The sequence below is a fragment of the Larimichthys crocea genome, chromosome XIII (genome assembly GCF_000972845.2).
Source record: "Larimichthys crocea isolate SSNF chromosome XIII, L_crocea_2.0, whole genome shotgun sequence".
NCBI lineage: Eukaryota > Metazoa > Chordata > Actinopteri > Sciaenidae > Larimichthys > Larimichthys crocea.
The window spans coordinates 38,674,347-38,701,872 of record NC_040023.1 but is presented as its reverse complement, the minus strand read 5'-3'; the positions used below and the strand labels follow the sequence as shown (position 1 = coordinate 38,701,872).

At 41.8% G+C, this 27,526-nt stretch overlaps 1 protein-coding gene across 1 annotated transcript; it reads right to left on the bottom strand.

Moving 5' to 3' along the window:
* Positions 1-762: 762 nt before the first annotated feature.
* On the bottom strand, positions 763-27,526 carry elp2 (elongator acetyltransferase complex subunit 2). Its single transcript, XM_019264166.2, has 22 exons — positions 27,220-27,526; positions 26,999-27,077; positions 25,547-25,617; positions 25,306-25,450; positions 23,911-23,988; positions 23,486-23,550; positions 23,308-23,374; positions 20,352-20,498; positions 19,963-20,058; positions 18,820-18,920; positions 12,883-13,014; positions 12,145-12,294; positions 10,947-11,138; positions 10,622-10,691; positions 10,331-10,426; positions 8,958-9,015; positions 7,854-7,926; positions 7,261-7,453; positions 4,350-4,471; positions 4,120-4,241; positions 3,223-3,336; positions 763-2,748 (listed from the first exon to the last, which is right to left on the bottom strand). Exons 1-22 carry the CDS (start codon positions 27,349-27,351, stop codon positions 2,550-2,552), a joined length of 2,502 nt encoding a protein of 833 aa, XP_019119711.1. The 5' UTR covers positions 27,352-27,526; the 3' UTR covers positions 763-2,549.

Below are 27,526 nucleotides of genomic sequence, written 5' to 3'. Positions count from 1 at the left end.
CGTCATGAACGGGGAGACCAAAAATGTTTATTTCTGCTGTGAAGTTGGACATTTTAATACGGGCGCTTATGGAGATTGACTCACTTCTGCAGCCTGTCTCAAGCAGCCATTCAAGGAATAACAGTTTTTAGCACTTCCGCATTGGCTTCATTTCACAGCACCGGAAAATGCCACTTGGTCCAAATCTCCATTATTTTGGTATGTAATCCAAAATGTAATCAAGTAATCCACGACATTGTAACTATAATCTAATTAAACAGCCTTTGTGTTTAGCGCTGAATAGCAAATATTAGCAACCTAACCCTTATAAAATATCAGTAATATAAAATGTGAAATATTTCGGACTCCATAAAAAGTTGACAAAGTTGCACTTTGATTTCTATCATTTGCAACAGTGTTAATGGGATTTTGTGATTGAGGATGTTTTGTTGAAAGTTGCCAGCAGTAAAAGACGTTTGCGTTTTATGAGATTACCTTTGATCCTTATCGGCTCTCCACACCTGTCTATGCACACTTTATTGTAAACTGACACAACAGTCGTAATGTTTGCATAGAAAATCTTACCATACTGGAGGAAGCACCGAGGCAGAAAAATACATACACCCCCACACTGACATATGACTCATTCACAAACTACAGTAAGCAACAGTGCGTTCATACACACATACAGCACAACAACAATAAACCCAGAACAATATTTCTGCTCGAATAATGTTTCTGACACACTTTCTCTGTGTATCTTATAAAGACTTAAATGTCACCTTTTTTTTTAACGCTTTCACTTTCCATTAAATTCTGTGACCATTCGCCTGGGAACCCCAACACTGACACAAAAACATATTCACTCGTATTCCCTCTTTCAAAACCCTTCCTAGACCAACGTTTTGGAGGTCTCAGTAACCTTTGTTAGTGGTTTTATTACCTGTGAACCTGGTAACCATTTCCCTTCCCATTAATCTGCAGCATTCAAGGATTTTCAGATGGGATTTCTAATCCGTCCTCAGTACCACATTATGGCAATCTAACCTCATCAAGATGAGTGGTCAAGGTCACAGTGGAGAGGACATTTGAGGAAAGAGCATATGCCTTATGTATTAGTATGCTAGTCAGAGCAAAGAGTTAAGAGGGCCCCGCACACAGATGTGTTGATGAAAATCCCCAGCAAGATGATCATTCATGTTTAAACCGAAACTGATAATGATTCAATAATTACATTATGTTATATATGACGTGGAAAATCTCTTGATATATTGCCTATTGTCCCAAAACCTCATTTCACTGTTTGAAAAACAGCCATCTCCTGGAGGAGCGCGTGTGGCGTGGGTTGACTGATGCCTCCATACATACCAGGATACGTGATTAGAGAGAGAGTTATAGCCAGCAGTTACAATCTTCAGCAGATAAATTTATGGCTGACATATAACGACGGCACACTCAGCTGAACCCGTAGTAAATCCAGGACATGGACTTCCTCTGTCCTTGAAAATCCTGTTAAGGTCCTCACTCAGTCTCCAAAAGCAGACATACCTTAATCTAAAGCTGCAGTGTTCAATAAGTTGACAGTCCTGCGTTGACTGATGGACCATAGTCATGTTTTTGTATGAATGCTGCTCCTAAAGTGGCATTCTAAGAAAACTGAGGAGACACAAGAGGATTATAGGATTTAAAATATATAGACTTTATATTTTGGCCATTAATAATAGTAATTTTTCAGGCTTTTGCTCACATTTTCCATGTGAATTAGTGGATATTTTTCCTGCTCCAGGCTACTAAACATTATTTAAAACCGACACTATTTGGTTGAACTAGTCTGAACTGTACATCATCCTGGACATCGGCGAAAAGTGAATTGTTAATAATTTAACGTCTGACACAGCCAGCCTGCTCCACCTTGGATTAGACAGTATTTTTCTGCTTCAGCTAACTAGAAATTCGTGGACTATATGGACTGGTATAGGCAACCGAGAAAGCCGTGGAAGGTCTCATTTTTTTGTTACAAACTTTTCACCCATTAGTAATAAAAAGCGAAGCATAAAATTCATACGTAAAATGTCTCACAGGTTTACATATAGCACCTTTAAGAGACCAAAAACAAACTGAAATTTTGGAAATACAAAACATTTAATTAATCATAATATAAAACAAATGTACACCATACACGTGCGATTAATGACATCCTTAACAACCAGGGACAATAGCATGATGATAATGAGTTGAGTCAAACTCTGCGATCTGTATGGATCAGCAGCAGTGTCGTCTTCTCTGAATCTAAAACACTTTGAAGTGTGTAAGCAAAATACCACCCTGGGGTCATGGTGTTTTCACCATCTTGCTTCCACCCATCAAATCTGTTCAGATGTGTGCAGACAGACTGCGGGGCATAGTGCTGTGGGTTTGTGCTGCGACTGACCCATGACTTAACTGGCTGTCACAGAGAGTGAATGGCTTGCCAGCGAGCAGCTGTGGCCTTGGTGCCACAGTCAGGCCTGTGGCCCTCAGTCCAAGTGTCTCTGCGTGTGAGGGACATAATAGTGTCAGTGTTGGTAGTGCTAAAGAGCCCGTTTGTTGATGTTGAAGATTTTGACAGAGTGGTCGGCGCTGGCGCTGGCGAGCTGAACCCAGGAGCTCTCCTCCTCAATTTCAGTCTCCCCGTCAGGCTGTCCATTCTTCCCGTTATTGTTGTCACGACCTGCACGGCCAGTCCTGGGCCTCCAGCGGAGCCTCTTGACCGCCAGAGAGTGGCTTTGTCTGCAAAAGGGTGTGTGGTGAAGGGAAACAGCAGGATAATGCTCTGGATGACTGAACAAGCATTAAACTAAATCCAGACAAACACCTAGTACACGTGTTACGACTGTATCTCTCCTGCTCAAAAACAAAGATCGCAAACTTCCTCTCACCCGATCGTGGAATTATTAGACACACACACAACAGGGAGGTTAAAGATATATACTAACTTCTCATACAAAGACACACTAAAGATGTTCAATTCACTTCCTGAGCTCTACAGATGATGACTCAAACACCCACATGTTATACAACACACCGAAATATACAGTACCTGTCCATGCCTTCCCCTCTTTTCAACACATAACAGAAAGCTTCTGCTTCTCTGGTTCTCAGCCATCAAAATGAAGCCGCACTGCCCCCAACCCTATGACACTTTCAAAGTTGCACCAGGAACTGAACTTCAGATGAACTGTGCGTGCGCGCTGTAAAGGATACGAGATGTCTGTTTCCCCACATCTGCTCCAGTCGTGTCCTCCAGCAGGCTCCTGGCCAGGGCTCCACCTGTACAGTAAGATCCTGCCACACTCCAGGCCCACTGCAAGCAGGAAGCTGTGGAGGGCAACAAAACACCTTCACTGACTCAATTCATTTTCAGTTCTCAAACCTTAAAGGTGATGAATGGCATAGAAATAAGATAAGTGCAAAATGTTCATATTTCATTCCAAAGTTTCACTAAATTAAATTAAAGATATTCCCAAGATTTAAATATCTGATCTGAATCCAGAAGTTTATTTCCATACTTTATGACATTCTATGACCGATAAATGTAATACATGTATATTAATACTGGCAGCCCATTATGCCCTGACCTAAAGCTATATTGATGCATTGTAGTTGTTGGTGTAGTGTTGAGTATTCTAATATGAAACATCAGACTCCTGCATTGTGTCTACACAGAAATATATATTTAATACTTGAGAACAGATTGTGCTGAGCCACAGCAGGTAACTTCTTCTGTGCCTTAAAATAACAACTTAAAAAACAGTGGACGGTCTTCTCACATTTCATGCATGCACTTTGTGGACTGATGTTTTAAAATTGACATTGCTGATTGCAACTGTGCCACTTTTTTTTTTAAAAACAAAAACAGATTTATTTATTTTTTATGTATTCTTCTCCACTGGACCTTTTAAATATTTTATATTTCACTTCTTTGCAGCATGTTCCCAGAGTACAGCGCTCAGCTGGATTCAAATTTCTAAGTTGTTTGAAACAGACGGTGATGAAATGAATATTATCCCAGTGGGTCAGTAAGATGACACTTGTTTGTGAGGTTTGCTGTAATGCAAAATTTTAGGAAAACTTAATAATGTAATAAGTGTGTGTGTGTACCTGTTATCAGAGAAGGGTACAGGGCAGAAAGCCACAGCGGTAGCAGAATCGCCCACATCCAAGATGGAGGAACATGGTTTAATCTCAGGATCCTCCAATCCGCACAGGCCCCACACTACCACCTGGACACACACACATAAATATGAGCAATTAACAATTTGAATTCATTATATAACTACCTCAATGTGCAACCATCAGTTTTTCACCCTAAAAGCAACATTGTTTTTTACCTTCTTGTCCCGACTGGAGGTCACAAAGTATTTGCTGTCTGGGCTCCAGTCACATGACCAGATGATTCGGCTGTGTACAGCTGTGTCCTTCCTTGTGTGTGCGTACAGAGAGAACTGGGGCTCTGCACGGATCCAACAAACACAAACAAGTACAGAGATTCTATGAAGAATGAATTCAAGCTGAAAACACTACCAGCAATCACAACACTACACGTACTGTGTCACATTTCGTTTATAGAACACCACACCTTTCGTTTTTGATGACACGAGCTGGCAGTCAAAACTTTGTGTCATGCTTACTGTAGCATGACATCAGCATGTCTAGATCCCTACCTAGCCGTTCTGTCGCAACGGAGGCTCTCCAGACTGACACATAAACAACCAAACAAGACAGAAAACCTCATTCCAGCCCTCCATTTCAGTCAGTTTTGGTTTATGACCTGCTGCTGTTTATTTCCCTAGCCTAAGTCATTTCAGACCCCAGATTGGTTTTCCCCAGAGAGCTTGTTTGTATGCTGCTGGCAGCCGCATGTCTGCGGGTCCACGGCAGTGCTGCTCTCGGCTGGCACTCAACACACACAGGCACAACCGAGCAGGGCATGTACACACAGCCGTAAAACCACAGTGTCGCCCACAAGAGTCTGAGTTAACCACCATGTCGTGTCTCTCTGCGCACACACATATTTAAGGGATGGTTGTTTGGGACACACTTCCATTAACAGTCTTATAAAAAAGGACCACGAGGGGCATGACACAGACAGACAAAGTAAAAGAAAGATGAGACGTGTTCAGTTGAGACGCGGCGAGCAAAAATATGTCAAGAAGATAAAGGAGCAGCGCGTAAAAAAGGTTACCCTGATTAGACAGCTGCACAAAAAAAAGGAGGAGGAGAGGAAGGTAACAGTGTCTCTTTAATGAAGATGTCTGGGTTCTTGACCCATGAGGAAGAGGGAGGTGGAAGAGGAAAAGGAAGAGGAAGGGAGGAGGGTGTATTCAGACAAAACAGGTATGAAGAAAGGGAGCGACACAGAAGAGGTGAGGATGGAGGGAGTCAGTTTGTTTGATCAGCTCTGACTTCGTTTAACCTTCCCTGGTCTGGTCTGTGAAACTGTGTATGTGTGGTGTGTGTGTGTGTCTGTGTGTGTTTTTCACAATCACCTTGAGTGATTCAGCAGCCAACCAGAACAGACGGGACCCCCGCCTCCCGCCCCTTCTCTCCTCTCCTCTCCAAACCCTCCCCATCTCTCCTCACAAACACCACCCTTGCCTCTGTGCAGTCCACTATACAGGCAAACATGAGAGTGCAGGACTGGTTAGCCCCCTGTCAGTGCCCATTAAGACCATTATGAGCTGCCAAAAGAGCCACGAGATGCGTTACCAGGTAATCCTCTGGGCTTACACGTCGTGTTCTGCTCACCTTGGATGCAGGATTGGTTTTTGTCTGAGTCAAGGTGCTGAGATTCTCTCATGTAAACAAACTCCAGGAGCAAGTTCATGTTTACAACTGTGGCCCAGCAGGGGGGGGTGAACAGATTTTGTTCCACTTTATGTGTTTATAGCTGCGCTTTTATATAACAGTTTAATGTGGACAGCTCACATCTGACCAATCAGACTTCTAAGAGTTACGTTTGTATAATAACAAAGTTACTTGCTGAATGTGGAGAATAAGACACATTCATCAAGCTACTTAGAGTGAAGTGTAAGCGTGACCTTTAAGAGCAACTCTCAAGTGATCACATGATTAATCACATGTACTGTGTTCAGAGCAGGACCGGCCCATCAGACAGGCATTTACCCAATATCTACCAAACCATATTGAAATCCTGAATCAAAGTCAAAGTCCTGATAAAAGAAAAAGAAAGTGCTGTAACATCCTCTTAAACAGAAGGCTACAATATGAAAAGCTGTCCCGTCTGCACAGACTACTTGGAAGTTCCACAGGAGTATTTAGGGCTCGGGTCCAGACTGATTTCTCAGACCATGTGGATACTGTCAGTGGTGACCTTCCAGAAACAAATCTGTTTCTCTAAGCATTAATGTCACCACCACTGAGTTAAGTCTGAATGAGGTCAAAGATCGCACAAAACAGACAGAATGAGTGATGGAGAGCTATGGAGGACGCTTTTAGATTGATGTTGAAATAACAAAAGGCTGTCAGTGTGTATGCATCTCATCTCAAACCACGACAGAATCACTATATCTGGATTTCTTCAAACAAGCTTTGCACAACTATAGAAATATGTTTATAGCGTTCTTTTTCATTATGAGTTTCTTTTATTGCAATCTACCAACTTTTCTATGCTGGCAAGCCCTCCAGCAGTAAATGAGGTTAGTATGCAGGAAGGCATCTGTTGTAGTCTGCAGTTAGTGTCCATCCAAACGCTCTTGTTCTCCATTTCAATGCTTTGCTGCACCCATTATCCAAAGTATAACCTCCAATAATAAAAGTTTGTTAGGGAAAAGTTGGTGAAACTCCAATTCTGGATGAATACGCAGAGAAAGATGTGGTTGAATTTAAAATTAAATAAATAAATAATCTTTCCTTTATTAGCTCCTTTTTTGGACTAGTTTCAGTCAACGCATCACTTGTTTGGCTCTTCACAGTATTAATTAGGGGAGTCCTTCCAATCAGGCCAGCTTGACTTGGAACAAATCTGCTCAGTGGGTTTACCTTATTTTAATTAATTTGAATTAGGGGAGCTGCTGTTGTCTGCCAGCGAGGCTCCAATGTTGTCTCTTTGTCTTGAAATTCACTCAAACACATTTTTAATTAAGCTAAATTTACTTGCAAAGCACCATGAAGGACTATTGTCTTATCCTTCACTGAAATGCATCGCAAAACAAAATCCTGAGAATGGAATAATACAACTCTTTAAAAAGGTGGGCGCTTAATTAGTGTCCCCTATCTCACCAGGATTTTCAGGTGTCGGCACGTCCCGTCTCCATAAAGACCAGGTGCGATCACGGGACACAGCCAATAGGAGCCGTGCGTCGGGGGAGAAGGCCATCTGGGTGACGGTGAGGGTGTGACATGGCAGCGTCTGCAGCTGACGCCATGTGACTGTACTCCACAGAAGGACTGCCGCATGCTCGGCTTTAGATGCCTGGAAAAGACAGAGTAGATTAGTTTATCTACAGAGACAAAAAACACACAATGAGATATCTTTAAAAAGTATCTTGATACCCATTTGTTGTCTTTTACTTTGTAAGTCATACTAGTTCATTCTCTGTTTTACACACCAAGAACCGGAAAAATGTCAAAAAGGGATGAAGAGGTGTGGAGGAAGGAGAGAAGAACAGTTGGAAGAAACAGGTGATAAAAAGTAGAGATGAAAGGGAGGAACGTACGGTGGGAAGGAAGAAAAAGTCAAAATGAGGTAGAAGGATTGTATCCCACAGGAAGACAGAAGAAACACACATCTGTGTGTTTGTCTCCACAATATTAGGAGGGGTTTATGACCTGGACTGTAATATGATCTCTGGCCTCGATCTTATCAGACTGACCTTGCATGCAGAGGCCACCACTGTCCTGGCGCTGTCTGAAGCAAGACAGAACATCTCAAAGCCGTGGCCGTACCTGGAGGAGACGAGCATAGAAAGATTAATCACAGACATGATTCAAGATAACAGCCGAACTGAATGTGTGGAAGGACAGACAAGGATGTGAAACAGACAGATGAAAGGAGGAGGACAACGACAAAAGACAGCGCTCCCCAGCGCCTGACAGTAAATGAAGTATTCTGTTATTCCGAAGCGTCACCTGACGAGCTTCCAGACTCGAGCCGTCGTTGCTTGCTGACAGGTAAATAAGCGGACAGAGTGTGAGAGTCTGATCTGCGATGACTGGTCCCCTTTTCTCGCTGACAGATGACAATGATGACGCTCTAGCTAATCACTCACAGCCTAATTACTTTTTAGCGTGCTGACTATCACCTGGTTGTTTTTAAAATGTCAACAAAAGTCTGCAAAGTGAAATCACACCAGCTCAAAAGGAGAGAATTTCCTTCCCAACCAGGATGCTGCAGCAATTTGGCCACGACTGAGAGGGTATTATTTATGCCACGAAAATAATTTGGCCACTTACTCATTTTAATGCTTCTATTATGCACTAAATGATTCAAAAGGAGGGTGAAGCCAAATGGAGGTAGGAAAATGCTTTTCAACACACAATGCTCCAACCTTGAATAAACAGCCACGCCGTACGTCATGTTTATGGCGGATTGACAGGTAAACGGATTTAACATTGGCCACAAATGGGGGCGATATATTCAGCATAGAGAAAAGGCTCATGGGATGGCAGGAGGCTGGATCCTGATTGGCTGATGAACACAAGGAGGGAGACAACCCAAGAGCTTCGGGAAGTCCATCATGTTCATATGCTATAAAAACCCTTTGGGCAAAACCAAACAACACACACAACTCCATCTGGAAATGTTGCTTCATTAAGAGCGTTACGGAAACTCTGATGTCTGAATAGGGAAATAAAACAGAAATATGCAGTGAAAGACTGAGGACTCTGGATATTGTTTGAACAGCAGGTAGCTGAAACTAAAGAAAAGCCGAGAGGGTTTGGATACGCTGTTAGCTGAGAAACATTTGGATACTCACAGTTTCTGGACCTCGGGCCAGAGTGTGTTCTGGAGCAGGTGATCCTCTGGTGGGGGCTCTATGCGCACACAAACACACAAAACACACACAGTTAACCGCAGACCTCAAAATCCTTTACGTAGCTGTCATTTGAAATTCAAATGCAACCAGTTTCCAATTTACTAAATGAGGATTACATCCAAGTGGCTATTATAATTTTCCCTCTTTTGAATGCCTGTACTGTTAACCCAAAGAGTGACAGATAGGATACTGACTGTGTGTATGCGACAGGCATACAAGGGGAAAAAAAAGAGAGTGAACTACGAGCTACGTGGCAGAGTGAGAACACGACTGATCGCCTGGAGACAATGTTCTCTCACATTCACACACCGCCTCTTTTAGCATTTAGCTTGCATAAAACCCTCAGCTCTGCAAACCCCCCCAAAAAAAGCGATTCTGAAACAACTGCAGCTTCATCTCCGATTCTTAACGGCTGCTGGCTTTGTGGGTGATCAAATCTTAGCCGGTGCCAATCCTTTCCCTCACACCGCAGGCTCTGCACAAGCATGCGTTCCCATCGCGTTGCTTGTAATTGAAAGAGAGACTGCTCGTGTTTTTGTTATTGGTCATCAGCTTCCAGTTTTGCCTAATTATTCACCTGTCTTCCTGCCTGCGGAAGCCAATCAAACGAGTGAAAATGCATTTTTAAGAACAGTCTCTGCACTTGGTTGCTCTCTGCATGGCCCAGGGTCATCGATACTTAAACTTTGCAATCACATAAGTCTGCTTTCTAATTAGCATTGCAGATTAAGGAGTGGTTTCAATCATGCTGATGACAGCCCTTGACACCCTCTCGCCCAGGGGTTTTAAAGCTCCATGCTATGTTCTCTTCATTTGACTCTCAACCATTCCCCATCTGCGCATTTCTAACAATTAGTTTTTCTATTTTGCCTTTGTTCCTCAACTCTTACCATTGTCCTGTCTTATTCCTGCATATTTATTGAATGTTGCTTCTGCTCACCCACCACACTCCTTTTCCTCTCATCCCCTCTCCTCTCCTGCTGTAATACCATCAGCCTCCAGCAGACCCCAGGCACTGTGGGAGTACAGCTGTAATAACTAACTGTCCATCTGGCCGCATATCATTGTCTCTTAGAAGAACATCCAGCGACAGGCAGACAGGAAGTCTTAAATGGGTGCTGAGGCCGCGGAGTGGATCGCAATGAGGAATATAAATCAGCCTATCAGACTGTAGAAGAGACAGGGATGCAGTTTGGACGCATCAACTTATTCATCAGGGAGGTTTAAATTGAATGAGGGTTCACTGAGACGGCCACTGAATTTTAGAAATGACCATGTTATGTTGGAAAACTGCAGTGCAGTGTTTACAGTACCAGTCATGATGAGCGAGTGGAAGTAAGACTCCTGGTATTGATCAGACACACTGCTGAACTGCTCCTTTTCTTCACTGGTTTTTGGGACAAGGTCACCTGTAAATTGAAATGACAATGATTATTTGAATATACGTACATTACATATTATATATTAGGAATGAAACTACTACAAACACTCAATTTAATAAAGCTCTCTGAAACTAGCGCATGAAAACTGATTATCAGACAAAACTCAAAGTCCCAACCCCGGCTGCTGAAACACTCAAATGCAGAGCTGAGCAAGTGTTTTACCCTGAAACACAGCCTTGTTGGACAGACCCAGGGCAGGTGTGCTGGCTCCTTCTGGAAGGTTGGCAGAGTCCTGGCAGATAAATGAACAGAACAGAGACGCACACATCAATAATTATGTATCAGCGTGAGAGTGGGGGAAAGTCCACTCAGCATATTTTACAGCTGGAAAACAAAGAACCACAAAGAAAGTTTTAGTGAGATTTGATCTTTGGACAGAGGGCAAACATTTCACTCCAAAGATCATATAATGCCTTAACGATTTCTAGTATGGAATGAAAGTGACTTGAAAATATAATCACAGATATTAATCTAACATGGCACTCACACTAGATGCCAACAGCTTTTCTCTTGAGGTCCCAGAGATGTTAGCGAAGTTCTCCACAAAATTACGAGGTGCTTGAAACACTCGCAGGACCTTCTCATCGGCTCCAGACACGAACTGAAACCTCCCGACCATCGCCAGGCACTGCATGTCATATCCATGGATCTGTGGACGCGAGATTTCATGCCAAGTTTCCTGTAGGGTGAAAAAGACATAGAGAGATATTGTAAAGATACAGATCTGGTCATGAGGACCCCGAGTCAGCCTCCTAACTATGTTGTGGATTCTTGGCCCTGTAAGAAGCCGTTTGTAACCATGCCAAATACAACATTGAATTTCCTGCTCAAATAAAACATTTCTAGTTCAGGATGCAAAGTGTTCTCATGAGAAAAAATGGAAGGAACCACAGCATTGTCCAAGTTTCTTTTGGCACAAGCACTGTGATGGCAACATTCCAAACTGGCGTCTTGAATAATGTAATGAAGTCTGAAAACCTTGATTATGTTTCCACCTAAGCTGAATCTGGGCAAAGAATTTTCTGCAGTACTGATCAATCAGTCCCTGCACCTCAAGTCTTGATTCCTTTTATGATCAGTTCTCAGAAACTCTTTATCATCGGACAGCTTGTTCAAATTCAAGGGATACCGCCTAAACATATTTCAGCAAACTGCAGCAGGTAAAAAATATATTGAGTGCAGACTATATCCAACAAAGGTTAATACAACTGGCCGGTGTTACAAGGAGAGAAGCATACTAAGTTACCATTCTCACAAGAGACCAGAAGAAATAGAGGAGTCTAAATCCTAAGGTCAAGACAAAATAACAAACAGCAGTGTTTTTTCCCCCAAATCTTTAAAATGTGTCCTTGGGCTGATCTATATGTGTTGCATTGATAGTGTATTCATATTATTGCTGATAGGAATGAATGAATTAATAGGCTGTGGGATTTTCTGGTTAACTATGCCTTTAATATCTTTAGGTTTATTAGTCCTTTGAGGGTAATGTTGCATGACTTGGATTTATAGAATACTTGCATCAATGTGATGAATAACCTTTGATTTCCAGACATTTATTAGACCACAGTATTTAATCTTAGTTATGCACATAATAAAACATTACTAAAAATCTTAAGCTACAATTAACCTTGCGGATTTTCTTCTACTTTGATATCTTCTAAATGATTCCTGTCTGCCTGTTTTACCTGTTTGGCATCTTGTTTCCTCCATGGAGTGAAGAGTCTGGTGGTCTTGTCTGAGCCCACGCTGAGGATGAACTCGCCCTCAGGATCCCAGCTCAGGTCCTGGAGTGCGTTGAAGTGACCTGATATCACAACCCCAGGCCTCCACTCCCCCTGGTCAGAAGGCGGTCACAATGGTCAGTTCACAACTTTCAACCTCCGATTTCTAAATGTCCCTCAACATATGCATCACTTGCATACTGTCACCCCCTGCCACATGGTGGTAAACCCCAGAACTGCTGTCTATGATGATTGGCAACTACATGAGAATGGGTGATTATAATTTAGGCGCTGCTGTCTGAGAACTCAATCTCTTTTGAAGCATCTGAATTAGTTACCTACAGCTTCACTTTGGTGCTGAACTTTAAAAATCACCTTCCAAGAAGAAATTGAAATGCAGTTATCTCTGAACTTACGTTGTGACTTCAGACCCCAACTATTTCTCAGGGACACCCAACAAAGACACATGCTAAGCCAGTCAAATTGAGTGGCAGACAGCAGACTTGGTGTGACTAATTATACTAATCACTGTCTCTCACACAGTGTAGCTGTGCAGCAATGGACTAATATTGAATGTCATTTTAAAACACACTTAAACATTACAGTGCTTCAAGTAAAACGTGCACATTTCTTATGAGACAATATTGCTTTGTAACTGAAGACACTACAAAAATATTGCCATTATACTGATTTGCAAGTTACCTCATTGTCTTGGTCTTTGCACCAGAGATGTAGTGCGCCATGAAATGCGTGAGCCATGATCATGGAGCCATCTGGACTCATCTGGCAGCCGTAGAAACCCAGAGTGTTGCCACCAACCTCCCCTACACGCACCTGGCATCAAAGAGAAAAGAAAAAAAAGAAGCATATTGTGGGGGTCATCTTTACTGATCAGAAGCATCAACTCATCTGCCTTTTCAATACACTCATATCTGACATCAGGTGGGTGAAGAACATTTATTTCTGGGTCAGATTTGTTGACTTGCCGCAGACAAAGATGAAAGTAATCTGTAACATCGACTGTCGCATACGGAGAAAAAGCGAGTAAAACGGGTTATTTTTAAAAAATGTTGCTATTTCTGAGAGTTACAGGCAACTCCTTTCATCCTATGTGACATTCAGACACTGTCGATGTGGAAAACACCTGGGTTTAGTGTAAAGCGACAGGCTCGGATTTACAGAAAAGAAGAGGAGACAGGGAGACAAAGTTATGGCTCTCAAATCTGTTCTCAGTCTCCCTTCAAGACTTAATAACTAACAGCTCTCATAATGGCGGATAGAAACAGGGGAAAAAAACCAACAAATTAAGCTGCCAACTCAGATGAGAAATTATGCAAAATGGGACTTATTAGAGTTGAATAAACGGTGTTGTTTTTTTCTGACAAACTACATTTGTCTAATGCAAAATGAAAGCAATTGCTGCGCAGCACATCAAGCTAAACAAATAATCATGAAAAATGGCGATGCTTAAGTACACAGAAGGATTTACATAAATTGGATTTGGGTGAGAGCCTGTGACCCTTGCATCATGCTCACAGGGCAGATCATATAGACAGTGAAGAGTCCACAGGGCCTGAGCTCCCACTGAAAAACCAATCCAATCTAAAAAACACCCATAATTGCTGCCTCTCAGCTCGGAAAAATGCTAGAAAAAAATAAAATAAAAAATTGCTCCTTTAGGATTCTGACCACCTGTCCAATCTCAGACACTTCGCTTTTGTGTGTCAAGACAATTCCGTATTGAATTTTGCGGATTCAAATCACTGTCCGTGGCAGAAAGCCCATTTTGATTTAAATGCAGTTACCAATTATACTGACAAATGAAAATGTACTGTTTAAACTCAATCTGAGGTCACTGTAACTCACATTAAGCATCTTCAAAGAACACAAAAGAAAAGAAATAAACAAGTACATGTAAAGTAAAAAAAAAGTAGCGAAGGAAGTGAAACAGAGGAGTACAACTAAAAATCAACAATATACAGCCAGAATGTGAAAAAAAAAATCTACTGGTTGGTTCTAAAACTACAAAAATACAAAAACTGAAGTACAGTCTGCATTCATTCATCCTTTCATTGACATTAATAACCATAAATAACAGAAATTACATAATAAAACAGAGAAAATAACACAATATTTCATCCTGTTGCTTGTGAGGTGTCTGCACATAGATGCATAGTTACATACTAATATTAGTACTATTATATACAAATGGTTTACATTGAGGTACTTGGTTTACACATTGAGATACTTGTCTGTGTCGCTAGCTGTTGTATTGGTCCATCCGGACTTTAAGGTTATTTGGATAGGAGTACCGGAGAGCCGCCAGGATGGCGTCACTGTCAAGTGTGTTTATGGCGCCACTGTCAAGTGTGTTAATGTATGTATGTATTTTGTACAATTACAATTTATGTTAAACGAGCCACATGGAATGCATCCTGGGAGAGGGGCCTTGAAATAATGTGGAAATGAAACAAAATATGTCATGTCATGTTATTTTGAGTTGCACAAGAAACAATGACTCAATACTTCTTTATAAAGAGACATTTATATTCACAGCTATCAGGTGAAGTCATAGTCAGAGTTTTTGACTACTCGTGTGTTTATACTTCAATATTTAACAAGTCAAGAGGAACTATTTAGCCAAGGACTCAGAGTATTCTGTTGACCAGGCCAACTTCTCACTACCCTGAGGAATTCAGACAATTAAAAGATTTATCGGGCCCTGAGGCCTGAGAGGTAAACTGGGCCCAGAGGGCAGATCTATTCAAATCGATAGCAGCAGAACCAACCCCAGAGAGCACTACACTGCTCCCAGAACTGTGGTCTGTATCCAGATTCAGCTATAAATACACACACACACACACACACAATATATGGAATATCTCCCGCATCTTTAATTATCTTGTGCTTTAAATGATATGGACATTGGCTGCTAGGAAATATGAGAACTGCTAAATTCACACTGGAATGATTAAAATCTGGATACACGTACAGCTTAGCCTGTTATCTTTAAGCAGGTAGGTAGAGTGAGAGCATGTTTAGCTGAAGCAGTGACCTGAGGCATACTGCAGGAGAAACACACAATAACGTACGTGCATCAATTACATGTTAAACAAACAGGAAGGTCACACACAAACACACACATACACATACACATACACACACATACACATCTTCGCTACGTCTGTATATTGTATGTAGCAGTAAAGTGGTGTCTTTAATCATCCGGCCCTCTTAGAGAGCTTGCGTTGGTCATCAATGACCTTGAAAATAATGCCTGTCTGCAGGCTGAAACACAGCGGAACTAATGACAGCGATAAAGGCATGCCTTCACTTTGAATGGCATGATCCTCCAGCCATCCAGAGAGAGAGAGAGAGACAGACAGGTAGAAACATAGATGGTGAGATTGAGACGGATCGAGATGCAACATTAAGCAGATTACTTCTAAAATTCTGCACACAAGAGGCTGCCGTAAATCATGCAAAAACTCACAGAGGCAAAAAGCAGTCATCTGTCTTGTTTACGAGAGGGGGAACAATATGGATGAACAGCGTGCCTTATCGCTGGCCAGCGGGGGTATGGGGGAGGGATAGAACAAGGAGAGCAAAGAAGGGAAGGCATTTATCATTCTCAGGAGAGAAAGGAGGGTGATGATTGCTGAATGAGCTCAGAAAACCCAAAAAGTGTGGAGTACAGGTTTTCCAATCAACTTTTCAGGCCTTCTTATCTTCAATTTCTCTTGATGTTGAGATGTAGAGCATAAAGCAAGTCCTGCAACTAAAGATTATTGTAGGTATCTACTGCTGTGGATTTTTCTCAATCAACCAACACTTGTTCCATGTAGAAAAAGTTCCTGAATCATTGACTGAAACAAAATTAACATTTTTGGTGAAAATCTGATTATCGAGTCAACAATCTGCATTTGTTTTTTTGGGTTTTTTTTTTTTACCACTTTGGGGCTGCACAACAAGTTGTGTTTTTGGATACCTGGCAGCTGAAACTGAATATTCACTCTTCTTTGAACTCTGTTTTGGTTTTCACAACTTTGACCATGTGCCATTTGGTGCTGGCCTGATTGATTACAGTAGTGATCACACATTTCACATTACATATAATAACTTCATTCATTGTTGGTGCAAAAATATGAATTACGGCAGCTTTTTTGCTGTTCTCCTTACTTTCTACTTATTTAAGCACTGCATAAAAGGAATTCTTAAAACTCATTCTTACTGAAAGAGGTTAAAAAGTAACTTAACATACACTGCACATCACGTTTTTGCTGTGGTTTAACTTTTCACCTGGCTGCAGTGAAGTGCAGGTGGACTTCAGGACAGAGGGACATCACGGTTGGGTGTGGTTACAGTTTCAACGCAGGATACACCCAACCACACCAATCAGAGAGGGTAGAAAGTTTCTTTAATAGATAGTGCATACACACTATTCACTACTCATTTTGCTTTCAGTGGCTTTTCTTGTTCTGCCATACAGTCAAGTGTAACTGGAGGAAAGTAAACAAGTCGAGGTCTGAAAATAGGTTATCTCTCAAACACAGAAACACACATAGACAAAGTGACAATCCCTCTAGGCATTGTAGTGGCCCGCTGCGGTCAGTCTGAGATGTTAATTACCAGTGTGTCTCGTTAGTAAGATGTGCTTTACGCAGCGGTGGGCCCCGGCTACCCCACTGCTAACCGCGCTCTCCATTAAATCTCACCAATTACTCTAATCAGTGTGAAGAAGTGAAGCACTTCTTTGTAAAGAAAAAATAAATAAAAAAATCGGCTAATTAAGACACACATGGCCGGTCATTTAGCGCTACAGAATCTGTTGTGCCAAAATCTTCAATATCTTTGCCTTTGTTAGGCCTTTTCAGATTACACAAAACACTCCAAAGGCCCGTAATTCTGTTGAGCGTGTAAAGATGGGAACAAAATGTAAACAGTTTAATTTGCTGGCATTTCATTGTTGCATGTGTGCGTCTATGTGTGTTTGTGTGACAGAGCTTCAGAGGTTAAGCTTCCTTTGTAGCTAGGGAACCTGTCAGTTCAAAGGGTTTTGCTCTCTTGTTTGAACAAAAAAAGAAAAAAATAGAACAGAACTAGAGGAGAGACTCGTACTGAGCATTATTTTCAGAGAGGGGGTTTATTCTTTTTTTTATTTTGGGCATCAAGAAGAAAAGCCTGAGCCGTGGTGAAAGATTGACCATACTAGACTTTTTTTCCAAACACTGCTGCTTTTCTTCTTATGCTGAACACCTTTGTCTAAAAAGCAGAACACATGGGGCGGTGTTTGGCTCGGTTGGTGGAGCAGCCGCCCCATGTGCGGGGGCTCGGTCCTTGCTGCGGGGGCCCAGGGTTCGGGTCTGACCTGTGGCTCTTACCCACGTGTTATTCCCCATCTTTCTCCCCATATTTCCTGTCACTCTTGAGCTGTTCTATCAAAATAAAGCTTGAAAAGGCAAAAAAAAAAAAAATCTTTAAAAAGAAGAATACGTGACATCCACACTAGCTCCAGGCTCTAATCATGGTCCTTTTGTCAGAGAGGAAAATCAAGATTTTCATGGTTGCTCCTTTCTGTGGTCTTTGTTGCTCGTCACTGTGGATGAATGATGAGATCAAAGGCGCAAAAATGTAAATGATCAAATGTGGAATATTGCTCATCATCTCGGAGTGTGATCACACTCAAGGTCCCTGCCAGGGCGAGGTGAGCCATTTCTGTGCAATGGGATGTGTGTGTGTGTGAGTATTTATGAGCCCTGTGGGATACATTCTGCATATGTGAACATGTCATTGTCAGTGGTTTGTGCCTGATACTTCTGTAACTGTTTCTGTGTTTCTGTCAGGTACATGGAAAGGTAATCTAAGGTAATCCTGAACCACCTGAGAATTTATTAAAAAAAAAATTTAAAAAGCTGTGGGGCAGATGGGCAGAGGACTGCTTTTTCTTCGCCATCCACACTTGTGTTAAATTTAGCCCCAATTCTGGCACAACAGCAGCTGTTGGGAGCTCAGAGAGAGAAGAGGTGGAGGGAGAGAGCGAAAGGAAAGAAGGAGAGAGATAATGTGAGAGGGAGATGAGGGAAAGAGAGGAAGTGGCGGGGGCAAAAAAAAAAGGAGGTGGAGGACAGAAAATGACGAAAGGCAGGAGTGGGGTGTGAATGGGAAAGACAGATCGCGGAGGGAAGAAAATAATAATAAAGGCGGTGCAGGCAGGGGCTATGGCATGTCTTTCACCAGCTTCTGCATCCCCTGTCGGATGTGTTGGGGAATGGGCTGCAAAAGAGGGGGTTCAGTGTGAGTGAGTGATAGAAGCGAAGATGGGGGAGGACAACCTCGGCTTGTCTAAACTCACAGTGGTGCACCGGGCTTGGAGCCTCTTCATCACTGTCTATCACTTCTATTCCTGACACTTCAATGTCAGGGAGACTGGAGACCGATGCAGGGGCACAGACAGCAGGAGAGAGAATACTAAGGGAGGGCTCGAGCTCTGGATCATGTCAAGAGTTACTGAAAGGGAAGCTAGCAAAAATAGAGTGGGAAATTGGTGTGTGGGTCTGTGTGTATGTGTGTCAACCCCGTGTTTCCCTCAGGGGGTGATTGATACCATGTGTACAACCTACTTCAAGTCAAGTCACTCACCTGCTCTACCCACACTCCAGATCCCTCCTCGGGAGCCCAGAGGATCATGGTTTTGTCCATGGAGGCAGAGAGGAGGCTGAGAGGCTGTTGCAGCTCACCGTCTGCAGGGGGAGATAAAGACACATTGGACAAACCATACAGGAGCAGAATACATCGTCAACACTATCCAGCATTTGACAATAAAATAGCAAAGATTAGGGATTGGTCAGAAAAATAAGAATAATGTTTAAAAATCTATCTTGTTAGTCATCTCAAAATCCTCAGATTTACCTCGAGAGTCACTGTTTTTGGCCTTCTACGGATTATTTCTAAGACTGCATAGAAACCATGATGCTTTCCACAGTTCCACAATTTATGAAAGTTGGTAGCATACAACACTGACACTTTGTATTTAAGATGCCTGCTCTGGTGCATCAAACCAAGCGGTTCCTACATGTGTTTACACGTTACCAAACACAGCAGAGGCTGCAGAGCATTTTTTCCTTCAGAGAGTACCGGCAAAGGGAGTGTAACTGCATGTTATGTAGGGATTTATGAAGAGACTGGCTTTTATTAGGATGCATGGTATCATGTCATGTTATAATTATTATTATCAAGGCTTAATGGCTTCAAAATATTGTTTGTAAAGACAAAAAATGTGATTTCAACATTGAGCAAAATAATTGCACACTGCATAATTGCTGCATAATTGTGCAGCAACTTAGATACCCAAATATCCAAACATGCTGATGTGTGATATACACAAAACGCTGGGATGGGTGTGAAGTGATTGTGATGTAATAAGCTTTTAAGGCAAGCAGAGTTTAATAAGACAATTCAGCACTTCCATCAACCTTTCCCCTTGTGAACCAATTAAGCTATTAACTTTTCACACATTTGTTTCTCCATTTCTTTGAAACTGAGACCACCTCGTGATGCCTTTTGTAAGAAATTGTATTTTAGGACAAAGGGAGAGCTTAGCATGCAAACCAACTCTCCTTCCACAGGCCACAGAAACAGAATAAGTGATGAAAAATGTTTAGAGGAATGTATGCATGTCTAATTATGAAAGAAAAGGTTTTGACAAACACTACTAAGACATTTTAGCAGGTGCAGATTTTGTGAATAATGGCCAATCAGTTCCCTGGGTTTTAATCAAGGTACCTTTGTTGAGAGGAGGCTGCCAGTGGATTCCATAGACCCAGTTCTCATGGCCTGCCAGGACTGTCTCAAGGGACACAGCAAACACCAAGGACATGTCTGTAACAGGAAGACAGAGAGGCCAGAAAAAAAAAATGTTATCAAGATGTCAGTTTTGTGCAGTCACAAACCAAGGTGTCTAGTTCATTATGTAGGTTTTAACTTTATACATTTTTGTTGCTAACTGCAGGTAATACAGTTAAGTCCGTCTTTTATTATCTTAAGGATAAACACATGTTCTTTATAGAGGTTGTTAACCACCATGAGCCATTAAACCATCAAAAAGCATGTCTCTTCATTTGGTTTTATTTATTTTTTATTTTTTTTAAATTGAGCCTGTGTGGCCCACTCACCTGTCTCCTTGACTTCAAAAACGTCCTCTTTCATTTTGATGATAGTGTGATCGTCCTCTGCACGGGTGTCTGTCCCAGACTTGGCGCATAGCCTCCACACTCTGATGAGACAGTCCTGTGAACAGCTGGCTAATAACAGCTCCCCACCTGAACGAGTCAGAGAGAGAACCTGAAAACCTTCCAGAGTCAAAGACATTTTCTATCAACTCTTAAACTACCTGATAACTTAATTTATCAAAGCTGCCTTTGTGTTATTTTCTCTACTAAACGTAAATGTGTTAATTCCAATTATGCTATTACAGCTGGGGTGTTTAGCAACACAGTCTTGTCAGTGCAACAAGCTGTAAACATCGATATATTATCACCTTATACCCTTAATTGGTGTACATGCCAGCATAAATAGTTATCTACACATCCAGGCTGTTTTATTCAATTCTTTGTTAGAACTCTAATCAAGGCATTAAAAACAAATGCTGCTGACTATGGCGTGGCCAGTACCAGCAGGACTACAGGGAAAATATACACAGACAGGTGGTAAACAAAGCACATGCCACTATCTCTGAGTTCTCCCCGTCTGTCACATTATGCATTTCAGGTTCAGTCCAATGGCCGCTGGCCCAGTTTTGCCTCTGCCAAGATAAACAGGCATAATAAAAGAAATGCCTCTGTTGCTACCATGTAAAGCATCCTGAATGCTGGGAGAGGTGGGAGGGAGGCCATTATTGTTTGTCAATCACGATGCAATGATGACAGCGATGATCTGGTTTGCTAATTGCCTGAAACTCAAAGTCAAAACTAATTGTATTAGTGACCTTATTGACCGGGGTAGACTTTTTCATTCATGAAACATCTTGTATCGGGAGTGTGTGGTGCTCATTAAATTTTAAAACATCCTCAGGGACTGTATGAAAATTATCAGAGCTAGGGGCTGAATCTTCAATTTCATTTTAGGAAATGTGAGAATCTCACCCTTGCACCCTCCCCCAATTATCTAACCACATTTATGGCAAACATTACAAAGAGGTGAAAGGACAGCTTCTCTCTAATTTTAAATAAAGCCTCCTCCACTGAGTTTGTGAGCCATGAACGGGCTCTAGCTCTGTGGCTGCTGAAGGGCTTTAGCACAGCAATATTTTCATTCGACCATGATTTATGCCGAAAAATAAATCTCATTTACATCAGATGGTGTTGTAGCCTGGTGTGTATGAGATCAGATTTCTGACTCGCCGTCATAATCAAAGTAATTACATGATGCCGTGTCGCACAACCAGACGAGTGGAATACATTTCCTCCACAAACAGCTGTTCCGAAGTGTGCGTAGTTATATATCAAAGGACGCGTTAATACCATCAGTAAATCTGCTCTCACTCTAACCTCTTTTATGCACAGTCGAGTTGGCTTTTAAACACGATAACATTTGAACAGTTGTTACGACCGGTGCTAGAGCTGAATGAGCGGAATGGGCACAGACTGCGGGTAATTTGTGTTTCCCCACTGGATTCAAAATCATGGAAATACACATAAATTAAATCAGATTATACTGTAGCCCACATGAGATCAAATATCTGACTGTCATAAATAAACTTATCAAAAGAGGCAATATTAACGCATAATCATAACATTTTTTTCCTGCAGAGCACCAGCAAATATCAAAACCCAACGAAATGGTTAAACTGCTCACACGCGTGCAGGAGAGAGGGAGGCAGCTGTGTATGATGCACGCTTTCACGCCGCACCACCGGTAAGCTCTGGTTTTAACACACAGCTGGTTTGGCATTTTAAAGCCGAAACAATGCATGTGACACTCAGTGTTTTGCTTACAGTTCGACTGTGAAAGAACAAATGATAAGGTGCGTGTTCAGATCAGTTTGTGGGCTGACAGAAACCTCTTTGAAGGTGCTGAAGAAAATAAAGCCCCGATACAGACACAGGATTAATCCTCTGTATTTAAAACGCATCTTTGTGACACATGAAAGACGTCTTCTGATATAACCATTTGATGTCTTTTTTATAGAATAAATCTGGCAAGGAAAAAAGAGAGACCCTACCCTGTTCTCCAAAAATAGACAGACTGCCCTCCATACAGCAGAAAGAAGCATTACACTACTCTAAGTGATAATAAACTGGGTAAAGCACATAGCTGACAATATATGACCAGCTGATTTTATACTAGTGCCGATTTTATTCTACTATTAAGATTGATGGAGAAAATCATTTTCAAAAACAGGAGACAGATAGAAACACAAAACCAGAAAATAGCATCATGCCTGTGAACCCCAGTGTTTAACAGTTATGACAAACTGCACCTCTAGTGCAGCAATTTGCCATCTGCCAAGTCATAAAAAAATAGAATGATTTATTCAACTACTACCACAGTGGAGAGAGGATTTTGTCGTTCCTTTGGGGATATTTCATATATACAAACATCTCTCATCTCTTTGCTGGCTTGTAGCTTGGCAGTGTTGAGTAGGTCATACACTCTGAGTGGGACAGAGACACTGCTGGAGAGGGCTGGTTAAGGAGATGAAATAGCTTTTACACAGTCAGAACAGTGCAGTAATGAAGTGCCCTTGAACAGGGTTACACAATTAGTATAGCCTGGATTGCATCCACGTTTTGTCGTGTGCAAGCACACTGGATGCTGGAGCCTGACTCAAAATAACTGGTTCAAAAAAATGGACACTGTCTAGTCAGATTTTTTAATGTTCTAATAAGAGGAATTAGTCTTTTTGGTTTAAGAAGGTCAAAATGCATTCGGCCAATCACATGGTATCTGTCTCTTTCAAGAAGCCTGTATCTACAGCAGGTTTGTCCAAACTTCTTTTAAAGAGGGCCAGATTTGACAATGTGAAGATGCCCGGGGGACAATTATCTTTTTTTTTAAACCTGTATGTATTGTATGTATATCTGACTTGGACTTAAGTGAGACATGCATGCATAAAATAATAGCACTCACCTAGAGATGCCCATGCCAGTCCACGAACCCAGTCTTCATGTCCTTGCAGTGACATGACTTTCTGGAGCTGTTGCAGAGGAGTTTAAAAAAGGTCACATGTTGCCCTCAGACACTGAAAATTCAAATAAAGAGTTGGCACAGAATACATGAATGAGCTTCCCCAGAGCGTTGAGCTTACCTGTCTGTTAGACTGCACATACAGATGCACCTGAGAGTTATCACCCCCACAGGCCAGAATGGGAACTGTGAGAAAAAGAAGGGTTTTACGCAGAGTGATGTAAATACACACACACACACACACACACACACACACACACACGGCAGGTTGCATAGATTTACATGCAGGTTTTATAAACAGGAGTGCAACGTAAGGGATGGATGAAGAACAGCATCAAATTGACGAAAAAAAGATGTAAACTAGAGAGGCGAAATGACATGAGACACTTCAAACGCAGGCTGCATTTTGAATATGACATTCGGTTACAGGCGCTAAAGCAGTGGTGCAAATTGAGATGGATGGCATGAGAGGGAAAATATCTGTGTGTACAAGTGTGCATGGCGTACAACTTAAAGGGTGTCTATGTAGGAACAGCTTAGGCTTACCTCTGCTGCCTGGCAACAGTGCCAGAGACACATCCATCATGAAACCACTGCCAAACGATAAGGTATGGAGGCACTCAGCTGAGGAACACACATGTACATGGAATTAAACTTTCTGATGCACTAGAACTAATACTGCTGTATAATTAAAAAATACGATATTATAAGATATTATGGTAAGCAACATGGCTTCTGGTGTTCAACTACTTCCTCTGACTTTTTGACTCTCTGTGGGAAATATCTGCCAAAAGGTAATTTTAATTACATTTTTTTCCTTATGTGTAGAGGCCAAGCATACAGGCATCAAGATAGATAGATAGATACATTGTATTTTTATCTGGGAATACACCCCAAGGTTGTTTTGTCTTGTCTGCATACACACACGCTTTTCATGACTGTCAAGCAGCATCAGTGTTTATCTGCGCTGACAGGTGGATAAAAACCTTCAACAAAGGGAAGCTGTTATGGGTGACAGCTCTGGAAAAAAAAGGAAAGTAGATATGGATGACACCTTGGACCACCATTGATATTGGATATTCCATTATATGAACAAGTGTGAGCAAGATTACATTTAAAAAAGCTGTTATGATTCTGTCAACTTACATCTCAGAGTATAAAGGAATAAAAAAAACATTACTGTCCAAACAACATGCAGCATTTTACTTCTTCTTGTTTTTTCTGACAAGTGAACTTTAAACTAAAGACAGTCTATCATAAGTGTAAGTAAGTTTAAACTACAGACACAATGTCATACATGTGATACATCCTAAACAGTTTTGGCCCACTGCAGAGATGAGGCAAATGATCATGTTTGTCAACATTGCCTTGCCCCTGACCGGCCACTAGGGGGCAGATATTCTTACTGTAAATGAATGAAGATAGATTATTTATTTATGAAGTAATATGTCATTCTGTTACTCATAAAGATAAAGTCCTGTGTCTTAGAAAAACTAGTGTTGCCCGTTCTTGCAAAACTAAATTTTAAGTAATAATGACAATATCCTAGAGGTTACCTGAGTGTTTCTAATTTAAGGATCTGAACCCCTAAAAACGAGGTCATAAGGGGCTGTTAAATGATTACTGGCACACAAACACAAGAATATGTTAATCTTTTGGATTTTTCTCTATGTTTAACACTGTATAGTTTTATCTCTTTGTGCTATTATAATAATATAATATTCAAAAGAAACAGCCTGGAAGGGAGAATCACTCTTTGATTGACTGCTCAAAACTCACAGACTGTGAACAGAGAAGGGTCACAACAATCAGTCCCACCCAAATTAGTAGTACAAAACACTACTCTTTGGTGCAACTTCCAGCATTATTATGAGTATTATAAAGTTTTCATGTACTGTACCAAAAGTCCACAGACTTTTTTGTGTTTTCTGTGTTGCTTACCTTCTTTGGTTTCACTGCAGAGCCACAGTCTGACTGTAGAGTCAGATGCTGTGGAGGCCAACAGGATCTTTGAGTCCTCCACATAGATGGCATCCACAGCACAGACTGGACCAGTATGTCCCTTACACTCCACTGACTGGATGAACTGGAAATAGCAGAGCACATTTTAAAAAGATATTTATAAAGACGGGCAGGAAACCTCGAGTCAGAAACAGTCTGTCTGATGAAATAGGTGGCTTACTTTGCCATTTTTAGCTTCCCAGACGATGAGTCGATTGTCTGAGCCGCCTGAGACGAGATGACTCTCTAGAGCTGCAACAACAACAACGACAACACAGTAAAGTAATGTGCACTTTAGCGTTAGGGCTGTTTTTCATGGTCATTCCAACTTAGTTACGAATAAGGTTAAACTTAATGCTATAACATACAATCTGTGGCAGCAGTGCTTTTCAGGTTTGATGTGGAAGACCTTAACAAGCTGCACAGAAGCAGCCTTGTTCAACCCTTTGGGATGAACTGGACTGGCGGTCAGGATTACCGCTCAGCATCAGTGCTTGACCTCTTTAAAGCTCTTGTGGTCCCTGCAGCCAGCATCTTGTCTAAAGCCGCTCTCTCTCTCTGTCTCTCTCTCTCTCTTAAGAGTGGCTTTTAAAGCGGAAAAATAATTGGGTTTGGGAATGAGATGTTTAATAATCACGCAAGTGTAATGTCAAGGGTATCCATATACTTTTGACCACATGGTGTATATTATTACACAATGTTTGACGCAAACTTTGCATAAAGTGTTTCAGAGCCACAATTAAGAAGACTTAAGAGGAAGATACTTTTATTAATCCCTCGAGGGGAAAACACATGTGTTTATGTACACATGGTTCACATGCAAATGTGGAGAGAGACGGTGGAGTGATGGGCAGCCACCCAGAGCAGAGCCCTGCGAGCGGTTGTGTGAGGGGGTTCGGTATCTTGCTCAAAGGCACCAGGAGGTGGACTGGCACCTGTGCAGCTACCAGTCCACTGTTATGGAATTTTCTATCCTTAGTAGTTGAGGCCACGTGTGAGCCTTGTGATCCACGGCAGTATTAACTGTTTGTCTTATGACTAGGTGCCACCATATCTCACTGTGGTGGCCAGGGTCGAAGAGACCTGTTGCTGCCTTCATAGTCATAATAGATAGCTTGTTGTTGCCGTTCCAATCTGCGTAAGCGGACATCTGTGTCCCCAGACTAGAATATGTTGACAATAACACCTCCAAGAGTAAAGACATTCTCCTTGACTAATTCTGGGGCGTATAGTATTTGGGGTGTGATCTTTGGGTTTAAAAATTATACACCATCACGAGTTCGTCAGAATGTGAGACCGACTCAAGCACTTCAGGTGTACTTTGAGAGTGTCTCTAGTTCTCCTTGGCCAAGCGTCAATAAATAATACAGCATAAGACATCAGAGGCTCCTGAACACTTTCTTCCCTCCTGACCTCACCATTGACCTTTGACTTCAGGAGTTTCTCCACAACATCCACCACCATACTTTGCTCCATGCTTGGACTTGAACCGGCCACCCTCCTGGTTCCCAATCCAAGTCTCTATGGATGAGTTACTGCCACCCCATCACTCCTTGAAATCCAGTGTCATTTCCAACAGTGATCCAGTCTTAAGTAAAGTTAAGTTTGACAGCTCCTCCCTCTGCACACTCACCACAGTCCTGTCTGTGAATCCACCGCACTGTGTTCACTCTGCCCGTGTGTCCATTCAGCAAAGCGACAACTCTTCTCTCCTGAAGTGAAAAGGTGTGTTTACAAAGATAACAAACAGATACACGTCTTTATTTACAACTATGTGAAGCCCGGTGATCGTTAGCAGTGACAACTAGCGACGACAGCTGATGCTACAACACAAGTAAAGACACGTTTTAATACCTGTGGGTCGTACAGAGCCACCGAGTTACATGTCCCGAAGGCGATGGTCCCTCCACGGCTCCAAGAGACAACATGAGGGGTCCTGTTCGCACAGCAGGCTACATGGCATGTTTCTATCACGGGCGCAGCCATCTTCACAGTTGTAGTTTTGGCGTCACTGCGAATGTGGCTGTAGCTAAACCGCCACGTGCTAACAAACGTTCCGCATCCAACCGTCAGTTTAACGGTTGAACCACAGACGTTACTGTCTGTCTGTTTGTTTGTTTGTTTTTAAACGTTTGCACGCATTAAGTCATAAACATATTTA